General features: G+C 34.3%; 3 protein-coding genes across 3 annotated transcripts in view; 1 reads left to right on the plus strand and 2 right to left on the minus strand.

Annotated features, from left to right (window-relative positions):
- Positions 1 to 3,298: 3,298 nt before the first annotated feature.
- LOC111044461 (exosome complex component RRP40) lies at positions 3,299 to 4,566 on the minus strand. Its single transcript, XM_022329622.2, has one exon. The coding sequence runs from the start codon at positions 4,355 to 4,357 to the stop codon at positions 3,662 to 3,664; it is 696 nt and encodes a 231-aa protein (XP_022185314.2). The 5' UTR covers positions 4,358 to 4,566; the 3' UTR covers positions 3,299 to 3,661.
- A 1,289-nt stretch (positions 4,567 to 5,855) lies between these two features.
- LOC111044464 lies at positions 5,856 to 17,815 on the plus strand. Its single transcript, XM_022329625.2, has 2 exons — positions 5,856 to 6,065; positions 14,323 to 17,815. Exons 1-2 carry the CDS (start codon positions 6,043 to 6,045, stop codon positions 16,910 to 16,912), a joined length of 2,613 nt encoding a protein of 870 aa, XP_022185317.2. The 5' UTR covers positions 5,856 to 6,042; the 3' UTR covers positions 16,913 to 17,815.
- Positions 17,816 to 18,029: 214 nt separating this feature from the next.
- Positions 18,030 to 18,770, minus strand: part of LOC111044470 (protein flightless-1) — a 54,233-nt gene continuing 53,492 nt past the window's right edge. The window contains exon 22 of the mRNA XM_039436781.1: positions 18,030 to 18,245. The gene's annotated coding sequence lies outside the window, so the exon portion shown is untranslated. The remainder of the gene's footprint in view (positions 18,246 to 18,770) is intronic.

Genomic DNA, 18,770 nt, shown 5'->3' on the forward strand with positions numbered 1-18,770 from the left:
AATCAATCAATTCTACGTTGTAATATTTGACTGTCTGCTTATGTTCTTGAAAGCATTCATAGAGCTATAGTGAGGTCCACGTTATAATGGTAGTGAAAAAAGATAGGAGAATAGCGATGTCAATTCTCTGCATTAGTTGATTATATTTTTACACTGTCAAAACATAATTGGTATCGTTGTGGACCTAGAAAAGGATAGTACCACCGGCTTTGTCGAATGATAGAAAAGGATAGCAAAACCGAAGTTGATCAAATACTGTCATTATAACGTGGACCTCACTATACAAGGGATAAAGGTGAGAGGTGAAGCGGCAAAGTAAGCTTCATTATTGAGATTATTTCAGAAAATGTGCAAAGTTCAGAACATTTTATTGAATATTCCAGAAATGACTGTGATATTATTTCAATAACCATCTCCTGAACTATGAGTGTATTTTCAATTGTATCATATGCTTGAGTTTATCTCTTCAAGATCGATCGTTTGGTACCAAATCCGATCAGACATTCAGACTGTTCTTGAAAATTCATGATGTACATGAAGTACAGACTGGCAAGGTCCCACTGTCGCTTCCCTGCTACAGTGAGGTCCATGTTATATGATAGTAGTATTTGAAAAACATTGGTGTTATTTCATTGACAATCACAAATCATAATTATAATAAATGGGAGAAGAAAACAGTCTTCTCCCAAATTTTCACAAACAAAAGCTATTCTTGTCTATCAATCAAGATAGTGCTATCTTTTTCTAGCTCCAGATAGAAAATCGTTGCCAGACTGTTTTTTTTTATGTAGAAATATAATTATATTATAAGATATTCAATCTCATTTATGAAAATTGATTGTTTAATCATTGGAAAATATATTTTCTTGACGAATAAAACATAAAATTTATTTTTATTTCACAATAATGAACAGTTATTATTAGCCTACATAAAAATATACCGGTATTAGCTATCCTCTGTAGAAGAGAGCGGCAAGGCAAAGAATTAGAATACTGTTTTCCTATTATAATATATTCCACCACTGCCATTATAACGTGGACCTCTCTAGTGAGGTCAAAGTTATAATGGCAGTGGACCTCACTAGAGGGGTCAACGTTATAATAGCAGTGGAGAAAGATAGGAGAACAACGTTGCCTGCCAATCCTCAGTCTTGTCAATGCCTTCTATATACGGTAGCTGATGCAGTTTTATTGATGTAATATTATTAACTGTTCATTCTCGTTTAAAATTTATTTGCAATTTTTTACTAAGCAATAAATTATATTTTTCTATAATTTTATAATGGATTTTCATAATAAATTAAGATGAACTATTTAGTCATTTAATTATCAATTCGACGTTGTTAAAAGACGATCTGACAACAGAGTAAAGCGTGAAATATATAGCGCCATCCACTTTATTGAACAATCGACAAGGATAGCAATATCATTGCTAATCAGACGTTAAAATGGCAGTGGAGAAAGATAGGAGAAAGATAGGAGAAAAACATTACCGATCCTCTGTTTTGTCAATGCCTTCTATAGATGGTAGCTGATTCAGGTTTATTGATGTAATATTAACTGTTCATTCTCGTTAAAAATAATCAATTATTTTTTATTAAGCAAGAAATCATATTTTTTATAGTTTAATGATGAATTTTCATAATAAATTAAGATGAAAGATTTTGTCAATTAATTATTGATTCTACATTGTTAAAAAGACGATCTGACAACAGAGTAAAGCGAGAAATATATAGCTATCCGCTTTATTGAACGATAGACACGGATAGCAATATCATTGCTAATCAAACACTATCATTATAACGTGGATCTCATCACAGCACGTCGTAATTTTATAATAATTAGGAATACGGTACAGCAGTCAGATATGCCCAGTTAGCTTCCTTCAACTACCGCCCGCCACCGCACCAACAAACTAGGGATCAACTTGTCATACCACATTTTGCACAACAGGATGCCGGTTCAATTCCTTGAGCAGTAGGTGAGAAGCTTGATGATGGAGCTTTAGATAAAGTTTGTGAACAATAAACTTGCCTCTCCACCACAGAGAATAGAATTTATACATTATTGAATTCAATAAACAGAGTGAGTCATATGTATTAAGGGAACCCTTCAATAAGTTGGTGACATTTGCAGATATACTGTAGCTTTCAGGATAAGTTACTAGTCGAGTACTCCACCTTTTGACGTACAACTGTATTTCAATCCCTCATAAGGGTGACTTGGGGGTTGTAACTCGAATATTTTTTAAATGTAAACAACCATTGTGAGGTACATAATTTTAAAGGCATTTTTGAAACAAGAAAAAAAGCATCAATAAAAAAGTTCTATGATGCTTGTGTCCAAAATGGCAGCTGATTGTAGTTACAAGTAAAAAAACTAAAACTTTACACTGTCTTCAACTTATTGAGGGGTTCCCATACATATGACTCACTCTGTATATACAATTACATTCTATACTCTCTGCTCTCAACTTACTTTATAGAGAGTCGATGCAGTTTTTTAAACTCATAGGCTCGGTTACGCAGCAAAAGCCTGTTCAATTTTAATAATTATTGAATACCTCGAGAACCAATCAGAGTAGGTCTTTGTTGATGGTATTCAATAACGGTTGAAATTGAACAGGCTTTTATGTAATCGATCCTCTATGGTCTAACCTTCTCAACCACAAATTGATATGTTGTTTAAAAGTCAAGGATTGATACTACTACATTATGCTTTAAAAGTTATGTCAGATTATATTTTATTTTTGTTTTACTTTAAATAGGTCAACTGTTGTAATATATAAAGAAATGAGCTAAATTACTGAGCTATCCCACACAAAATATCATTTGAATTTTCAAAATTCAAAATGACAATAAATTCATAAAAATATTAATGTTATGGAATCTCTGCATAATCTAGAAAATTTATTGAAACTGTAATAACATAACTTGCACATTATAGTCAATTTTCTACTTCCTCCCCTGAATTTCTATAGGTCTGCATCAAAAATATTTCTTGAATATAAAAAATTATATTAGTTCAATGTGAATTGCAAAGCCACAAATGTAACTGGCGGACAGTGATTTTTCTTACGTCAAATTTCATGAATTTCCATGTAGAAAACATCGATTTTCTTTAATGTTTTTCAATGCTGTGCTTCAATTAACCGATTGCTTAAAAAGTAGATAAATAAATGGTAGCAGGCACAGGACCTGGTGGTGAGGGGGCGATTGGGGTAGTCGGCCGGGGGACCCACTCCCTGTTCAACTCCCCACACACGGAAAATAATTCAAGTTTTTAATCGAAAACAGCATTTGAGAGATTTATTTTTTAATATTGAATTTTTTTTGGATTTGTTCATTTAATGTCATGATACTTTCTGCACACTCAATTTTTTTCTAAAATACCACTTGGGAAAGTGGGGGCCCCCCTGGATCCGCCTGCTGCAAGATCTAAATCGGATTGTGTTTATCTGGATTACTATCAACAATGAATTATTATTTTTTTGATTGAATAATAATGATGAATTAATGGATTTTTTTAGAAGACACTTTATTACATCATTAATACTTGTTTGTAATATCTAAAAAAATGAACAAATTGAGTAGCATACACAATTGATTAGGTACAATTTTTAAAACTTACCATGTTTGTAATTATTGCAAAACCAGTGTTCTTAACAATTTTTGTTGAAAATGGCAGCACAATTCTTCATAATATCTTCCTCAGATAAAAGTTCTAGTTCCAATATAGTATTGATTAGAGATTTTATAATATTTGGTTCAGCGTTGATCCAGATTCTACCATTTAGACCTACAGCAATTTCAAACTTTTTATTTTCTGCCATTTTTTCCAAGGGATGATTTTTAGACAGAAGTTTTTGGGTTAGTGTTAAACTGCAAGTAAAAATAAAGCCATTTGTATTTAGAAGACCTAACCGTCCTTTTTTCCAATGCGAATCAACACATACCAACTCAGGTTCCATGTCCCGTTTAGCGGTGAGAACTTTGGTGTAAAGGGCATCTCCCACTTTGATATCAGGCCGAAGTTTTTTTGTAGCTCCTTCAAATGATAAATAACTTAAAGAAGCTAATTCACTAGCACCAATGTCTACTTTGAAGTAGTCTCCAGATTTTTGTGTCACAATCCCGATTACAAACTCATCGCTGGCTGGCACATACCGTTTCTTCTGACTTTCAACCCAGAAAATCTGTTTATTTTGCTTTAAAACTCCACCTTTACTCACGTACACTTGTCCTTCAAAAAGTCGCAATCCAGGTCCAAGAATTTTGGAACTTTTAGGCAAATTCTTGAAGTTACCAGATGAAACTCTGTCACCAGGCAAAACCACATCGTTCACATTCACTTCCATGCTTGTATGACGCACGCGGAGCTGTTCCAATAAAATGTTATAAGTAAATGATATCAGTTCATAAATACTCTAGTGAATAATACAAACTATTGGAAAATTACTTACGATGAAAAGTTTAAAATTTTATAATAACATTCAGCTTCAAACTTTGGATAAATCAACACATAACCTCAACTCACTCGTCATGTCGTCGGTCATTTTTGATCGATGTCGATGATCGTTTCAAGTTATCGAGTATCACTAATTCATCGAAGCAGGTTATCGATAACAATTCATATTTGATATCGATAGCCATTTTTAAATAATATAATATAAAATATTGTTGTTAACACTCAGAACCTGTTTAAGAACCCCCCGCTCTCGCCCCTAAAAGGTCCTAGGGTATTTTATGGCAAATATATTTTTATAATTTTAAGCAATAAATCTACTACTGGTATTTCGCTTTATTTGTACCAGAAGTGTGTGCTGCTCTGATACTAGACGCTAAGGCTTGTATTATAAAGTTAGGTGACCAAGTTGGCGCATTTAAGTAGTAAGTGGCAGGCCGGTAAAAGTGGTTTATTTACCAGGTAAAAGTGGTTTACATAGTCTAACCTAACCTAACCTCACGATAGCATTAAGCTGAGTCTTAAAAAATGCAGAATTAAAATATTTGTGGTTTTCGTAAAAACTCCATTTGTGCTAGTGCGCATGCGCAAACATCGTTCCCCTAACTTTATAATACAACCATTAGGAACTAATCTGCTTCAGATAGGTTTGTTGGGAGATAACGTAAAGGTAATTAGGGATATTTAGTTTTTAAATAACTCATATTTTGAGAACTAATCACTGACAATTTTATTATACTTTATACTGGCAGCGTAGGGGATGGCAGGGAAATGTTTCTGTTTCGTGTTTCAACGGCACATAGTGACCGAAACTAGTGTTGCAAACAAAAGTTTGCAACTCCCTTTGATCTTTACCGACTTCAGGTGAAAACAAAAATTTCTGTTGCAAACACTGAAAAACTGTTTGCAACAGCGAAATGTTTCGTCTAAAAATGCACGTTTTTATAGAGATGTTTGCAACTTCTGTTTGCAACTCGTGTTTCAAACTCCGGTGTAAACGCGCCTTAAGTTATACATTCTACATAGAAATAAAACAAAAACCTAAGAAGGGGTCCATACCTTTCTCTAGAACTGGAAAAAGCAAAATCAAAGTTTCGATTATGGTGTGGTTAGTCTAAACAGGATTTGAACATGAAAAAGATTTTACTTTTGAGAGCTTCAAATCATTTTCCAATATGTATATGAATTATTATCTCATCAAAAATAACTATAAATATAACTGATGTTAATAATAAGTACCTATGAATAACACTCTGTAGACAATTTTTCTCAAGTAAAAATAATGAGAATCCTAGAAAGACCTTACAGTGCCTATCTACTTTTTATAGATACTGCTCTATCTATATCGCCTCATTATCGGTTTGATAATAAGTTGAGTAAATGTAGGATAGAATGGGAGCTAGAAGTAGGACCTGTTCCTTTCAGTTTATCAAAACAAAGTTTTAGATTGATCGGCAAAGCGATTTATTATTAGTTCGTTACTGCTATGTGTTGTTCGTTTTACGATCGAATAAACGGTTACCCGGTTTAACGGTTGAGTTTAGTATTCCGGTAGCTGTGGTTAACCTCTGTATAAAAATGGAATTCTCTAGTCCTATTGGGTAAAATTTTTTAATTAGCATTTAAGAGTATTTTCATAGTACTAGCTACTTAGAATAAATAAAGGATAGTAAATTGTTTTAAAAACCAATTAGATTCTGAAAAGAAAAGAACATTTTAGTTGCGAGATAGTTCAATGAGTTGTAACATCAACAAATCAATGCATCTAAATCATATTATTTTAAAATTTAATTAATTCGATAGTAGGCCTAAATTGAATGGGGCATTAAACTTCAAGATCAATTATTATATAGTACTATTTTATTATGAAAAATAGTAAATAATTAATACATTTTCTAATAGTTGATAGAGATTATTTTACTAAGAGTTAAATAAAATTATTTATTAGATGAAGCTTGTAGGACATTTACTAGGCTTTAATTTTGTTGAAGATGGTAATGTCCATAACAGAGTTGTCAACTGAGGTTTCAAATTTCGGCAATTTGTTGCCAATTCCTTGAAAAAGACATTGAAATTTAACTTGTTTTCTACAGAAAAATTGACAGGTTTTTTTAAGAAAACTATTTGTTAACAGCTCTGGTGTAAGCGTGGCGCATCTTTTTCAAGATTTATGCGAAATCACAAAACCACGCCCATCCCGTTAGCAAACTGTGAAGGGGGGATTTTTGTTATGTTTACCCTTAACTATCCCAAACAGAGCTGTGGGTTGGGGGGTCAAAAATTGTCTTCCAAACATACACGGTTTCCCACGTTTAATTTTATATTACGTGCCCATTCATGCACCAAACTATTTTAAAATTTACACAGTTTACAAAGTAGGTTCTAAAAATATAAAAATATTTTGGGAAATTTTCAACTCCATAACCTTCGTAGAAACAAAATGGCGACAGTAGTTTTTCCAGGAAGCGAATTGGTAAAATTTTCAATATGCCGCCATCTTGTTCCTACGAAAATTGGTGAACTGAAATTTTCCCTGAATATTTTCAGAACCTACTTTGTAACCTGTGTAAAATTTGAAAACGTTCGGTACGTGAATGGGCACGTAATATAAAATTAAACGTGTAGACCTCTTCGTGGGACACCGTGTATATATTTTATTGATTGGACTAATAACGACACGAACAATATAAGCGACTTATAGAAGGGGAAAGTATGAATCTCAATTTACTGGCAGCCAGTCCTTTCCACACCAACTTTCTCGCTTATTGAGAAAAGTTTTATGTAACGGAAACTCCTGACCACATTAGAAAAGAACTAATTTTTACATAGACGCCTCTCCATGCTTCTCTATAGCTGCGTTTACATCAAAGTTATTAACAAAATGCTTATTTTTCCGTCCTTATAGATTCTATTAGATTGAACGGAGCTTGACAAACACATATGTTCATCATGTGTATGATATGTTCAATCCACGGTATAAAAAAGAAGGTATATTTTTACTTTCCTTGCCCTATTACCATAGGTAAGGAAAGTATTGCTTTCCGAAAAAAATTAAGGTACCCCAATTTCTAAATTTCTATACGTTTCAAGGTCCCCTGAGTCCAAAAAAGTGGTTTTTGGATATTGGTCTGTATGTGTGTGTGTGTGTGTGTTTGTGTGTGTGTATGAGTGTATGTGCGTCTGTGTACACGATATCTCATCTCCCAATCAACGGAATGACTTGCAATTTGGAACTTAAGGTCCTTACACTGTAAGGATCCGACACGAACAATTTCTATCAAATACAATTCAAGATGGCGGCTAAAATGGCGAAAATGTTGCCAAAAACAGGGTTTTTCGCGATTTTCTCAAAAATGGCTCCAACGATTTTGATCAAATTCATACTTAAAAAATTCATTGATAAGTTTTATCGACTGCCACAAGTCTCATATCTGTAAAAATTTCAGAAGCACCGCTTCTGAGTCAGCGGTTAGACACCGAAGTGGTAACATGTAGAGAGTGTTTAATAGTATTTCAGTAATAGTATACATAGTTATAGTAGTGTCGTTTAGTGTAGTTTAGTGTCGTTTACTATATTCAATAGAACAATAGGTTTGCTTACGCTGGAAAAATAGAGCCGGCTGTGAGTGGAAGTAGTACGCATGTGCGCGCTCGCGTCCGTACGTTCGCGTCGCCTGCCGCGGTCGGTCACCTCGCGAAAAACCAACTGGCGAGAAAAAACTGCTGAGCCGTCGTAATAGTTATATTAATCAGAATAATGAATGGAAAGGAATGGAAACTAGTTAAACCTTCGACTTTCTTAATTCCAGAATTTGAAGAAGTTGAAGATAATAGCTGCAATTCATCACCACCACCATCAATCACCATGAATGAAGGAGATACATCACCAGAAAAATTCATTCAACCAGACCAGCTTAAAACTCCGGCAGAGCAAATACTATATAATGCATGGAAGGAAGCTGACAATAGGATGCGAGTAGCAGAAAGTAAAAACAACATGTTTGAAAAAACTGGAAGAACTTCAAATCAAGCTGTGTCAGTTAGACAGCGCTAATTTCAACTCGGCCCCTGCAGCTTCCAACAATTTGAAAGTTGTAGAGAGTAGTAAGTCGGATCAACACCAATCAACAACAATTAAGAAAAATCAACCAAAAGGTGGAAAATCTGATAATGTTAAAATGCATCACGTAGTACTAGTTACTGTACAGATGAGGAGGAACTTGCCAAGGAGACGGAGTGGGTGAGAGTGAAAAATGGGAGACCTAAGAAGAGGAAGCTGAATACTTCACTTTCGCCTCCATCACAAGAAAAATCACCTCCACTCTATTCAAGAAATAAGCGAAATGCTTCTTCAAATAAAGAGAATAAATCGAAAGATGACACTGGACATGAACAGTTTTCCACCAACAATCAACAGTCAAATAAAATTTTGAAACCACCACCCATCATATTATACAATATTAAAAATTATCAAGTTATCTATAAGATTCTAAATAAAAAAATGGAGAAAAATTCTTACAAGGTGACTTTACTGAATAATGATAGTCTAAAACTCAATGTTAACACAGAAGAGAATTACAGATTAGCTACGGCAGTGCTGAACGAAGAAAATATGAATTGGTCTTCGTTTGAAAACAAACAAACTAGACCTATTAGAGTAATTGTTAAGAAATTGCATAGCACTTGCGATCCAGGTGATATAAAGGAAGAACTTCAAGAGAAAGGATTTAAAATTCTGGATGTTGTAAACATACTGCAGTGGAAGACTAAAGAACCACTTCCAATTTTCATGCTCACTTTTGATAATTCAGAGAATATAAATAAAATTTATGAAATCCATGCAATCATGGGCATGAAAATTGAGGTTGTGCCAATTAAGAAGCCGAAATTCCTACCCCAATGCAAAAATTGCCAAGCCTGGGGGCATACTAAAAAATATTGTAGGAAAGATCCCAGGTGTGTGAAATGTGCCGGTCCCCACCTTACCACCAGCTGTACAAAGCCAAAAGAAGAAAAAGCAAAGTGCTACAATTGTGGAATGGAACATCCAGCTAATTATAGAGGGTGTCTAGTGGCACAAGAACTGCAAGCACTTCGGAATAAGAAGAAACAACCAAAAACCAATGAGGGAAATAAAACTACTGTGCCTCAAAGGGTATTAAGAGATGCTCGAGTTATTGAGAATCAGTCTTATTCGGATAGAGTAAAACAAGTCCCAGTTAACAAAATGAATGAGAAAACCCAACTTATATCGCAGAGCTTAGGAGAAGATTTAGGATTGAATATAGCCTCTCAACTCCAATTAATTCTTGAAAAGCTAGTTAGGCAGGAGCAATTCAATAAAACAATTCTTTCTAGACTAGAAAAACTAGAAAATACTACAGTGAAAGAAAGCACTTACAAGAAATATGGAAGGTAGATTTAGAATAATGACATGGAACGCCAACGGTCTATTACAGCATAAAGATGATCTATTGGCAATTCTAATTGAACAAAAAATTGATGTTTGCCTAATTTCAGAAACACATTTCACAAAGCAATCATATTGAAAATGAGAGGTTACAAAATATATCATGCAGTACATCCCCAGAACAGTGCTCGTGGAGGAAGTGCGGTGATGGTTAAAGAAGAATTAATTCATCATGAGTATAAGAAAATAGAATTGCAAGAGTTCCAGTCGATTTCTGTAAAAGTGAAACTTACATGCCATTCGAGTGGAATGATAACGATCGCAGCTGTCTACTGCCCTCCTCGATTCAGCTTAAAGAAACCAGATTACTGTGATTTTTTAAGAAATTTCACAGGAAAATTCATCATCGGTGGAGACTTCAACTCGAAGAATACTAGATGGGGCTCGAGACTAACCACAACCAAAGGGAAGGAGTTACAACTGGCCGTTGATGAATACAACTGCGAAGTACATTCGACAAGGAAGCCAACTTACTGGCCAACAGATAGAGCTAAGATCCCAGACCTGTTAGACTTCTTCATCACAAAGTACATATCACCTAACACTATAGAGGTTGATGAAGAATTTGATCTTAACTCCGATCATTCACCAATTGTCCTTACAATCCATAGCTCTGCTGTGAAAAAACCCGGAGCACCACAACTAATAAATAAATATACAGACATAGAATCATTAAAGCACATGATAGAAAATAAAATTGATTTAGACACATCTCTACAAACGACTGAAGAGCTGGAAAATGAAGTACAAGAGTTTGTAACGAGCATTCAACAATCTGCATGGGAAAACACTCCCCCACTTCAGAGTAAAATTAAAGGTAATTGCTACCCCCAAGTAGTAAGAGAGCTGATAGCAGAAAGAAGAAGAACTAGAAGAATCTGGCAAACGACAAGAGATCCAAGAAGTAAAATAGAACTGAATAGAATTACACAGAACTTGAGAGGAGCAATACATGAAATAAAACAAAATGATGCTATGAATTTAAAAATACATACAAATTGTGATTTTGAAAAATGGAAGGACTGTGCATGCCCTAAACTAAAAAATGAAAAATCTATAAAGTATCTGGGCATCATGGTTGATTGTAACCTTAAGTGGGAGCCTCATATAGAATATATTTGTAAACGCTTAAAATTTATTTCCTTTATCTTTTATAAAGTCCGTAAAATATTAGACATTAAATTACTTAGGGTCCTTTACTTTGCCTATGTTCAATCGGTGCTGCAATATGGGTTAGTGGTATGGGGAGGAGCGTATGATGTTTTCATGAATAAAATTTTTACATTTCAAAAAATGATAATAAAAGCAATTCTTAATAAGCCAAGGGCTTTTTCTAGTAGTGAAACATTTGCCGAATTTAAAGTGATGACAGTACGTCAATTTATATAAAGAAACTTCTCTATTATGCATGGATGAGGAAGGAGGAATTTACAGTGAATAATAACGTTTCTATATATAACCTGAGAGTTACATCTCATAACATTTATAATATTAACTATTCAGATTTGACAATAGTGAGAAGACAATTGGGGTATCTTAGCTCAAAAATAATAAATATAATGCCAAATGCATTGTCAGAATATCTTTCTAATAGGGGTAGACAGAGGATGGAACAGATAAATAAGTGGGTGATACAAAATTTTTTCTTCGACATCAGTCAAATATTATAATTACAAGACTAGTAATTTATTTGTTAACTTCGATTTTTTTGTAGCTTTGATTATTAGTAAATAAATTTTTTATATTGTCTAACAGCTGATACTCTCACTCAGCGGTCAGGGTTTTGCCCTTGCTGGGTGGTGCCATGTAATTTTAATTTATATGTAAAATAGCATAATATATTAATATAATCTAGAATATTTCTTTTGTAAGTTTTTTATTTTGTATTTTGTTTTTATGGGCAATAAAGATGTTTAAAAAAAAAAAAAAAAAAAACAGCAAGAGATTAACACTCACCTGGAGGAACTAAGTAATGAGGCCAGTACCAACTACTCACTATGGAGAGCGACAAAGAAAATAAAGAGACCAGTGGAACAAGTGGCACCAATAAGAAAAGAAGATGGAACATGGGCTCACAGCAGTAAGGAAAAAGTGGTTTTGTTTGCAAACCATCTTGAGAAAACATTTACTCCTCATGATGATAGAGTGCTCAATGATGGAATAAATGTAATCATACAGCCAAGACTTTTGGATAATATCCCTCCAACATCGCCAAGAGAAGTTAAAAAAGAAATAAATAATATGGCAAAGAAGAAATCACCCGGATATGACCTCATAACAGGAGAAATACTTCAACATCTTCCTAGAAAAGCAATTGTGAAATTGAGTCATATTTTCAATGCAGCTTTCCGTTTAAAGTACGTGCCAAGTTTATGGAAAGTAGCCGAAGTTATAATGCTACCTAAGCCCGGAAAGTCACTAAATGAAGTAACCTCTTATAGACCAATATCACTCTTACCGGTACCATAGATTAAGGATAAGTAAGTACTATATTGTAGTACTATATAAGTAAGTACTATAGATTAAGGATAAGTACTATATTATTCTTGTCTCTGCCGGTACTATCAAAACTTTTTGAAAGATTACTGTTGGCAAGATTAAAACCAATTCTACAGGATAAACAACTTATACCTTCTCACCAGTTTGGATTCCGTAGTAAACATTCAACAATTGATCAAGTACACAGACTAACAGATGTAATAGAAAGATGCTTGAGGAGAAAAAGGTATGTTCTACTGTCTTCTTGGATATTGCCCAAGCTTTCGACAAGGTTTGGCATGAAGGCTTGTGCCATAAATTAGAACAAGTCCTACCCGCAGCATATAGCCAATTATTGAAGTCCTACCTGGACGAGAGATATTTCAGAGTGAAGCTGGATGATGAATATTCTACACTAAGGCAAATTAAAGCTGGTGTACCCCAAGGAAGTGTGCTAGGACCAGTTTTGTATACACTGTACACTAGTGACATTCCAAAGCCAGCAGGAGTCACTATAGCTACATTTGCAGATGATACTGCTATTCTCTCAGTCGCAGAAGATATTGAGGAATCTACAGAAAAGTTACAAAGAGCAGTTAATGAAGTAAACACATGGACAAATCATTGGCTAATCAAACTAAATGATACCAAGTCTGTACATGTGAATTTTACTAATAAAAGAATTCAATATATTCCAGTATATATAAATGAGAAAGTCATTCCACATGCTAATACTGCCAAATATTTGGGTATGACGCTGGATGTCAAGCTCAAATGGAAAGCACACGTCAAGAAGAAAGGGGAGAACTAGGAATTAAATTCAAAAAGATGTATTGGTTGCTGGGAAGAGGATCCAGGCTGTCCATATACAACAAGATTCTACTATATAAACAGCTACTGAAACCAGTATGGACTTATGGCATTCAACTTTGGGGCTGTACTAAACCATCCAATGTACAAATTATCCAACGATTTCAAAATAAGGTACTAAGAAATATTGTTGACGCTCCTTGGTACATCAGAAATGCTGATCTTCATCGCGACCTTCAATTGGAGACAGTCACGAAAGTTATTGAGCACTTTGCGGCCAAGCATGAAGAGAGACTCCACCAGCACGACAATATAGAGGCAATCCAGCTGCTTGATGTTGATAGTCTGGTCAGGAGGCTCAAAAGAACAAAACCGCATGAGTTAGTGAAGTGAAATTTGTGTTGTGAATTGATGGCTTGAAGCTGGTGTTAGTGATAGTGAAATGTTCATCCCTTCAAACCAAACAAATTATTATTGGCCTACTAACTTGATTGTATGAAACTATTTTATAGGATACAAACTAGACTAAGTAATTGTAGTCAAAAACTAGACAAACTGAATCATAGGATGAGGTTTGAAAAAGTCCATTTAGTAAAATTAGGATAAAATAAATAGCTTATTAGTCTCAGACTAGGTGCTAATTTTTAAATAAATAAAAAAAAAAAAAAAAAAAAAAAAAAAAAAAAAAAACTTATTGACAATTTATGAAACTTTAGGATAAATTTAGGATAAATTTTAGGAAAAATTTAGGATAAAAAAATAAAATTAGGATAAAAAATTTAGGATAAACTTGAACTTAATTTAGGATAAAAAAATAAAAATTAGGATAAAAATTTAGGATATGTTAAGGACAGATTATTGGATATAAAATGACGTCAGCTACACCAGAAATTTAGCACGAACATGCGCGTGACACCTACCGTCTTCTTCCATATACCGTGGTTCAATCTAATAGAATCTATAAGGATGAAGAAATAAACATTTTGTTAAAAACTTTGGTGTAAACGCAGCTTATGAGTGTAAATCCAACTATCAGCTGTTCTTGTTTTCTCTACAATCATAAAAAAGACAAAACATTAAAACAAACCTTAAATTTTCAGGTGCAAAACAGAGAAAACTACTAATCGAAGCGATGAAAATAGCTGTGTTAGTGTAATTGGGGAAACACTACTTTCATTCATTGATGAGACCAGCTGTGCCAGTACCGTAAATGAGGAAAACCCACGTTCATTCATTGATGAGACCAGCTGTGCCAGTAGTTTAATTGAGGAGAAACCACTTTCATTCATTGATGAGACCAGCTGTACCAATGTGATTGATGGAACACCTTATCCATTCGGCAAGAGAAACAGCCTTGTCTGTTGCCACTGCAATCTTAGTTTTCTCAACTACACAGAACTAGTACTACATAGAAGATCACATTTCTCTCACAAGTCCTATTTTTCAGTCTTGAATCAAAATATTCAATCTCCATCCGATATAGACGGAGACGATTCGAAAATTACACTATGCAATGATTCTGAAGTAACTAAAACTTCCTACGACGAACCTTTTGTCAGCACTAGTAATGTTGTGAATAAAACAGATCAGTTTTTTGTGAGAATGGAAGGAGAAAACGGTAATGAACAAATATTTGCGTTTGAAACTTTTGAACAACCATTGGAGAGATTGAGTGCAAACTGTGATATAATCATCAATGAGACAGAAACTCTTAGTCTAGACAATATAACCCACAGGCCTCAACGCTCACGAAGGGAACATTTTGCTGAATCCACTTTGAATTATGTTGCTAATACTCCAACAGCTAAGAGTTTTCTATCCAAGTGCAAAGTAACCAGCAGAAAGTTACCGAGAGATCGCCAACTGCTCTATCCAGAAAAATACCTCAAGAATTTGTCAAGCAAGAGCAGAGTTCAGCGTACAAATAGAAAATCTTCCCAGAAATCAAGTTCTAATAAGAAAGATGGATCCAGCATTATTACTCAAAATACTGAGGACAAAATGAATTATACCAACTACACAGAAACAATGTCTCTTGAGGAAGAAACTAATGATACTAACAGCAACAAAACAATTTCTTTTGATGAGGAAATTAATGATATTAACTGCATAAAGCCAACGTCTCTTGAGAAGCAAATCAATAACACTAAATACACAGGATCAATGTCTCTCGAGGAGCAAATAAATAACACTAAATACACAGAATTAATGTCTCTTGAGGAGCAAATAAATAACACTAAATACACAGAACCAATGTCTCTTGAGGAGGAATTTCATAATTTTGAAACATCTACAAATGAAACCGCTAATGTACCTGTATCTGTCGATGAGACTTGTATTAATGCAGCTACGACTGTACATCTTACCGGAAGCCAATTTAACAGAAGTTCCAAAAAATCCAATTCAGACAGTGAAGGAATATCGTTCACGTGCATAAATGCCATAAGTACTCCTAAATTGGTCGATGAGGAGTCCAATAGACAACGATTGATTGATCTCAATAGAAGTTCCCATTTTTCTGATGAATCGTCGTACGAGAACAGACGTCAACTTCTAGAAGATTCGAATACAGTAGTTATTGACGATAGCAATGGATACGACTTCAACGAGTCGACGAGTCAACTAATAAACGAGTCGACGAGTCAACTAATCAACGAGTCGACGAGTCAACTAATAAACGAGTCGACCAGTCAACAAATAAACGAGTCGACGCGTGAACGAATCAACAAGTCGACGAGTGAACGAATCAACAAGTCGACGAGTCAACGAATCAACGAGTGGATGAGTCAAACAATCAACGAGTCGACGAGTGAACAAATCAACGATTCGACTAGTGAACGAATCGACGAATGTATGAGTAAAAACGTCAACGAGTTTCTCTATGAATCATTTTCAAGCCAAGACTTACTTGAGAGGTCATCCGGGAACAGTTCACATCTTCTCGATTATGGATGTTTGGATTCAATGGTTATTGGAGACAGCGATATAGATACTAACTTCTCAAACAATCAGCATAGAAGTTCATCAGCGACTAATAGGTCTACAGAACAAGTTTCGGACGCTCAGGAGTATCCTAGTGAGCTTGATCTGGCTGTTGGAGGAAACATTACAGGAAGTAGTAGTTTACAAAGTGATTCCTCTCCAGATTTCAAACTACGAAAAATGTCAATCTTGGAAGAAATAGAAGCGCGAATAATGAATCAGTTGGTTGCTGAAAATTCCCAAACACAGGAAAATGTTGACAGTAGCGACAGTGAAAATGAGGAGAAATTTCAGCATCTCATTTCAAAACAGGAAAATGTTGACAGTGGCGATAGTGAAAATGAGGAGAAATTCCAGCATCTCATTTCAACACAGGATAATCTTGACAGTGGCGATAGTGAAAATGAGGAGAAATTCCAGCATCTCATTTCAACACAGGATAATTTTGACAGTGGCGATAGTGAAAATGAGGAGATATTCCAGCATCTCATTTCAACACAGGATAATCTTGACAGTAGCGATAGTGAAAGTGTGGAGAAATGTCAGCATCCTACTGATTGGCTACGTCAAGAACATAGGCGAGTGATCGCAAACTGGTGCAAAGGTGAGGAATCAACTGAATTCAAGTGTCGCTATTGCGAGCAAGTATGTGAGTCACATGATCAGTTATGTCTTCACGTTCATTTCAAACACTTGATGACACTGTAATGGTTGGAAAAGGCTATGATAAGGGTTGGGAAATAAGAATAATATATACGTAATTGGCTCTGTTGATGGTGAATACAATAATGGACAACGGTGATGGTTGGAAATTATTGAATAATGCTAGAAAATATTTACGTGATTAGCTCTGGTAATGGTTGAAAACTATTTATAAATGCTAGAAGAAAATCTATTTACAAAATTTACTCCCGGTTGCACAAGTCTACAAAATTTTAACCGTGATTAAATTAAGGTTGAATATGGGTTTAAATATAGTGTTTGAATAAAACTTAATTGAGGTTGATCAAATTAAAATTGAATTTATGGGTTTGAATATAGTGTTTGAATAAACCTTATTTAAGGTTTATCTCGTTGCTACGAGAAAAACGGAAATATTCAAGTTTTACAGTTGAATATTGTGTGATAAAACAGATTTCAATTTGTACAAATCTTATAATAGTTGAAGTTTTACTCAGTAGAGCTAACTCACTAAGGCCCGGTTGCATGAAAGCAGGTTAAATTTTAATCTTGATTAATTTCACGGGAAACAATCAGAGAAGGCTTTTTCGAAAAGAAATCAGCTTCTCTGATTGGTTCTCGTTGAATTAATCAAGATTAAAATTTAACCGGCTGTTAATTGGTAAACATTTTAGAACTACCAAAACCATATATTAACGTATCTTACTGAATAGCCAAAAAATACGATGGTTTGTATTTTGGAGCAATTATATAATTTGTTTATAGTACTTGGGATGCCGGATAAAAAAAGCTCCAGACCCAAAGAGAGTGAAGTTTCGTTGGTCCTATAGCAGGTTTTTTGGATAACATATTTAAATTTAATTTTCAGTATAATTATTCTCTTCCGCATTCCTTCTCACTCTTTATACAACTCTTCTGTGTAATAATGAATTCATTTTATTATTTTTGTAACCTTTACTCTCCTTCCATCCATTTCCAGTTTCTTCCGTTTATTGATCAGAAAATCAAAATTGAAATGAAAAGAAATATAAATCGATGGCAAGGCAATAGAAAAACACGGCTGATAAATAATGGAAGATTCGTTTATTAGTATGGCAAATACTTTCGTTTATTAGATGGCAAGGCAATAGAAAAACACGGCTGATAAATAATGGAAGATTCGTTTATTAGTATATAAATACTCATATAAAATTTAAAATGTTAGTGTAACTAACTGTTAACAAGTAGATGGTGGGCTATATAGGAATGAATGTTAATCCATCCAAGATTATCCCCACCTCATCGTGTCTAAAATATAGTTTCGTTGTTTTAATATTTGAGGTTGTTGAGACTTTTGTTTCATAGTTCGGCCCATGTGTTCCTGAAATAGCAAACTTGTATTTTATAACCTCATTCACAATACATTGTACTATTATACATTTGTAGATGTGAGATTCATGTTCAAATAAATCACATCCCAGTTAAGATGAAGAAAATTGTCGATTAGACAAAGTAGACAAATTTTGCAGGCATAAGAATAATTTTCTTATTAATGCCCAATTTAGGAATACAGTACGTCTTAGAATGGGCAGTACAGTACAGTACAGTACTGCTCATTACCTGTACAATATACAGTACAGGTAATGGGCTGATGTTCTGAATTGAAAATTCAAAGACGGTACACCTAAGAACATTAATTTTTCTGAAGTTGAAATAAATATGTCTGAGAAGTATGTCTCAATTATAGAGTGGAATCATTTGTATGTTTGATGAAATAAGAGGATCTCCTAATTTTTTCTTGTATACCTTGTATTATATATTGTATTTTACAAATATTATATTCCAAGAGGAAACCTGGATGAGATTATCATTGAAAACATTGAAAAACTACATCGGTAGTACAGAA

The sequence above is a fragment of the Nilaparvata lugens genome, chromosome 10, assembly GCF_014356525.2.
Source record: "Nilaparvata lugens isolate BPH chromosome 10, ASM1435652v1, whole genome shotgun sequence".
In the NCBI taxonomy this organism is placed as follows: Eukaryota; Metazoa; Arthropoda; class Insecta; order Hemiptera; family Delphacidae; genus Nilaparvata; species Nilaparvata lugens.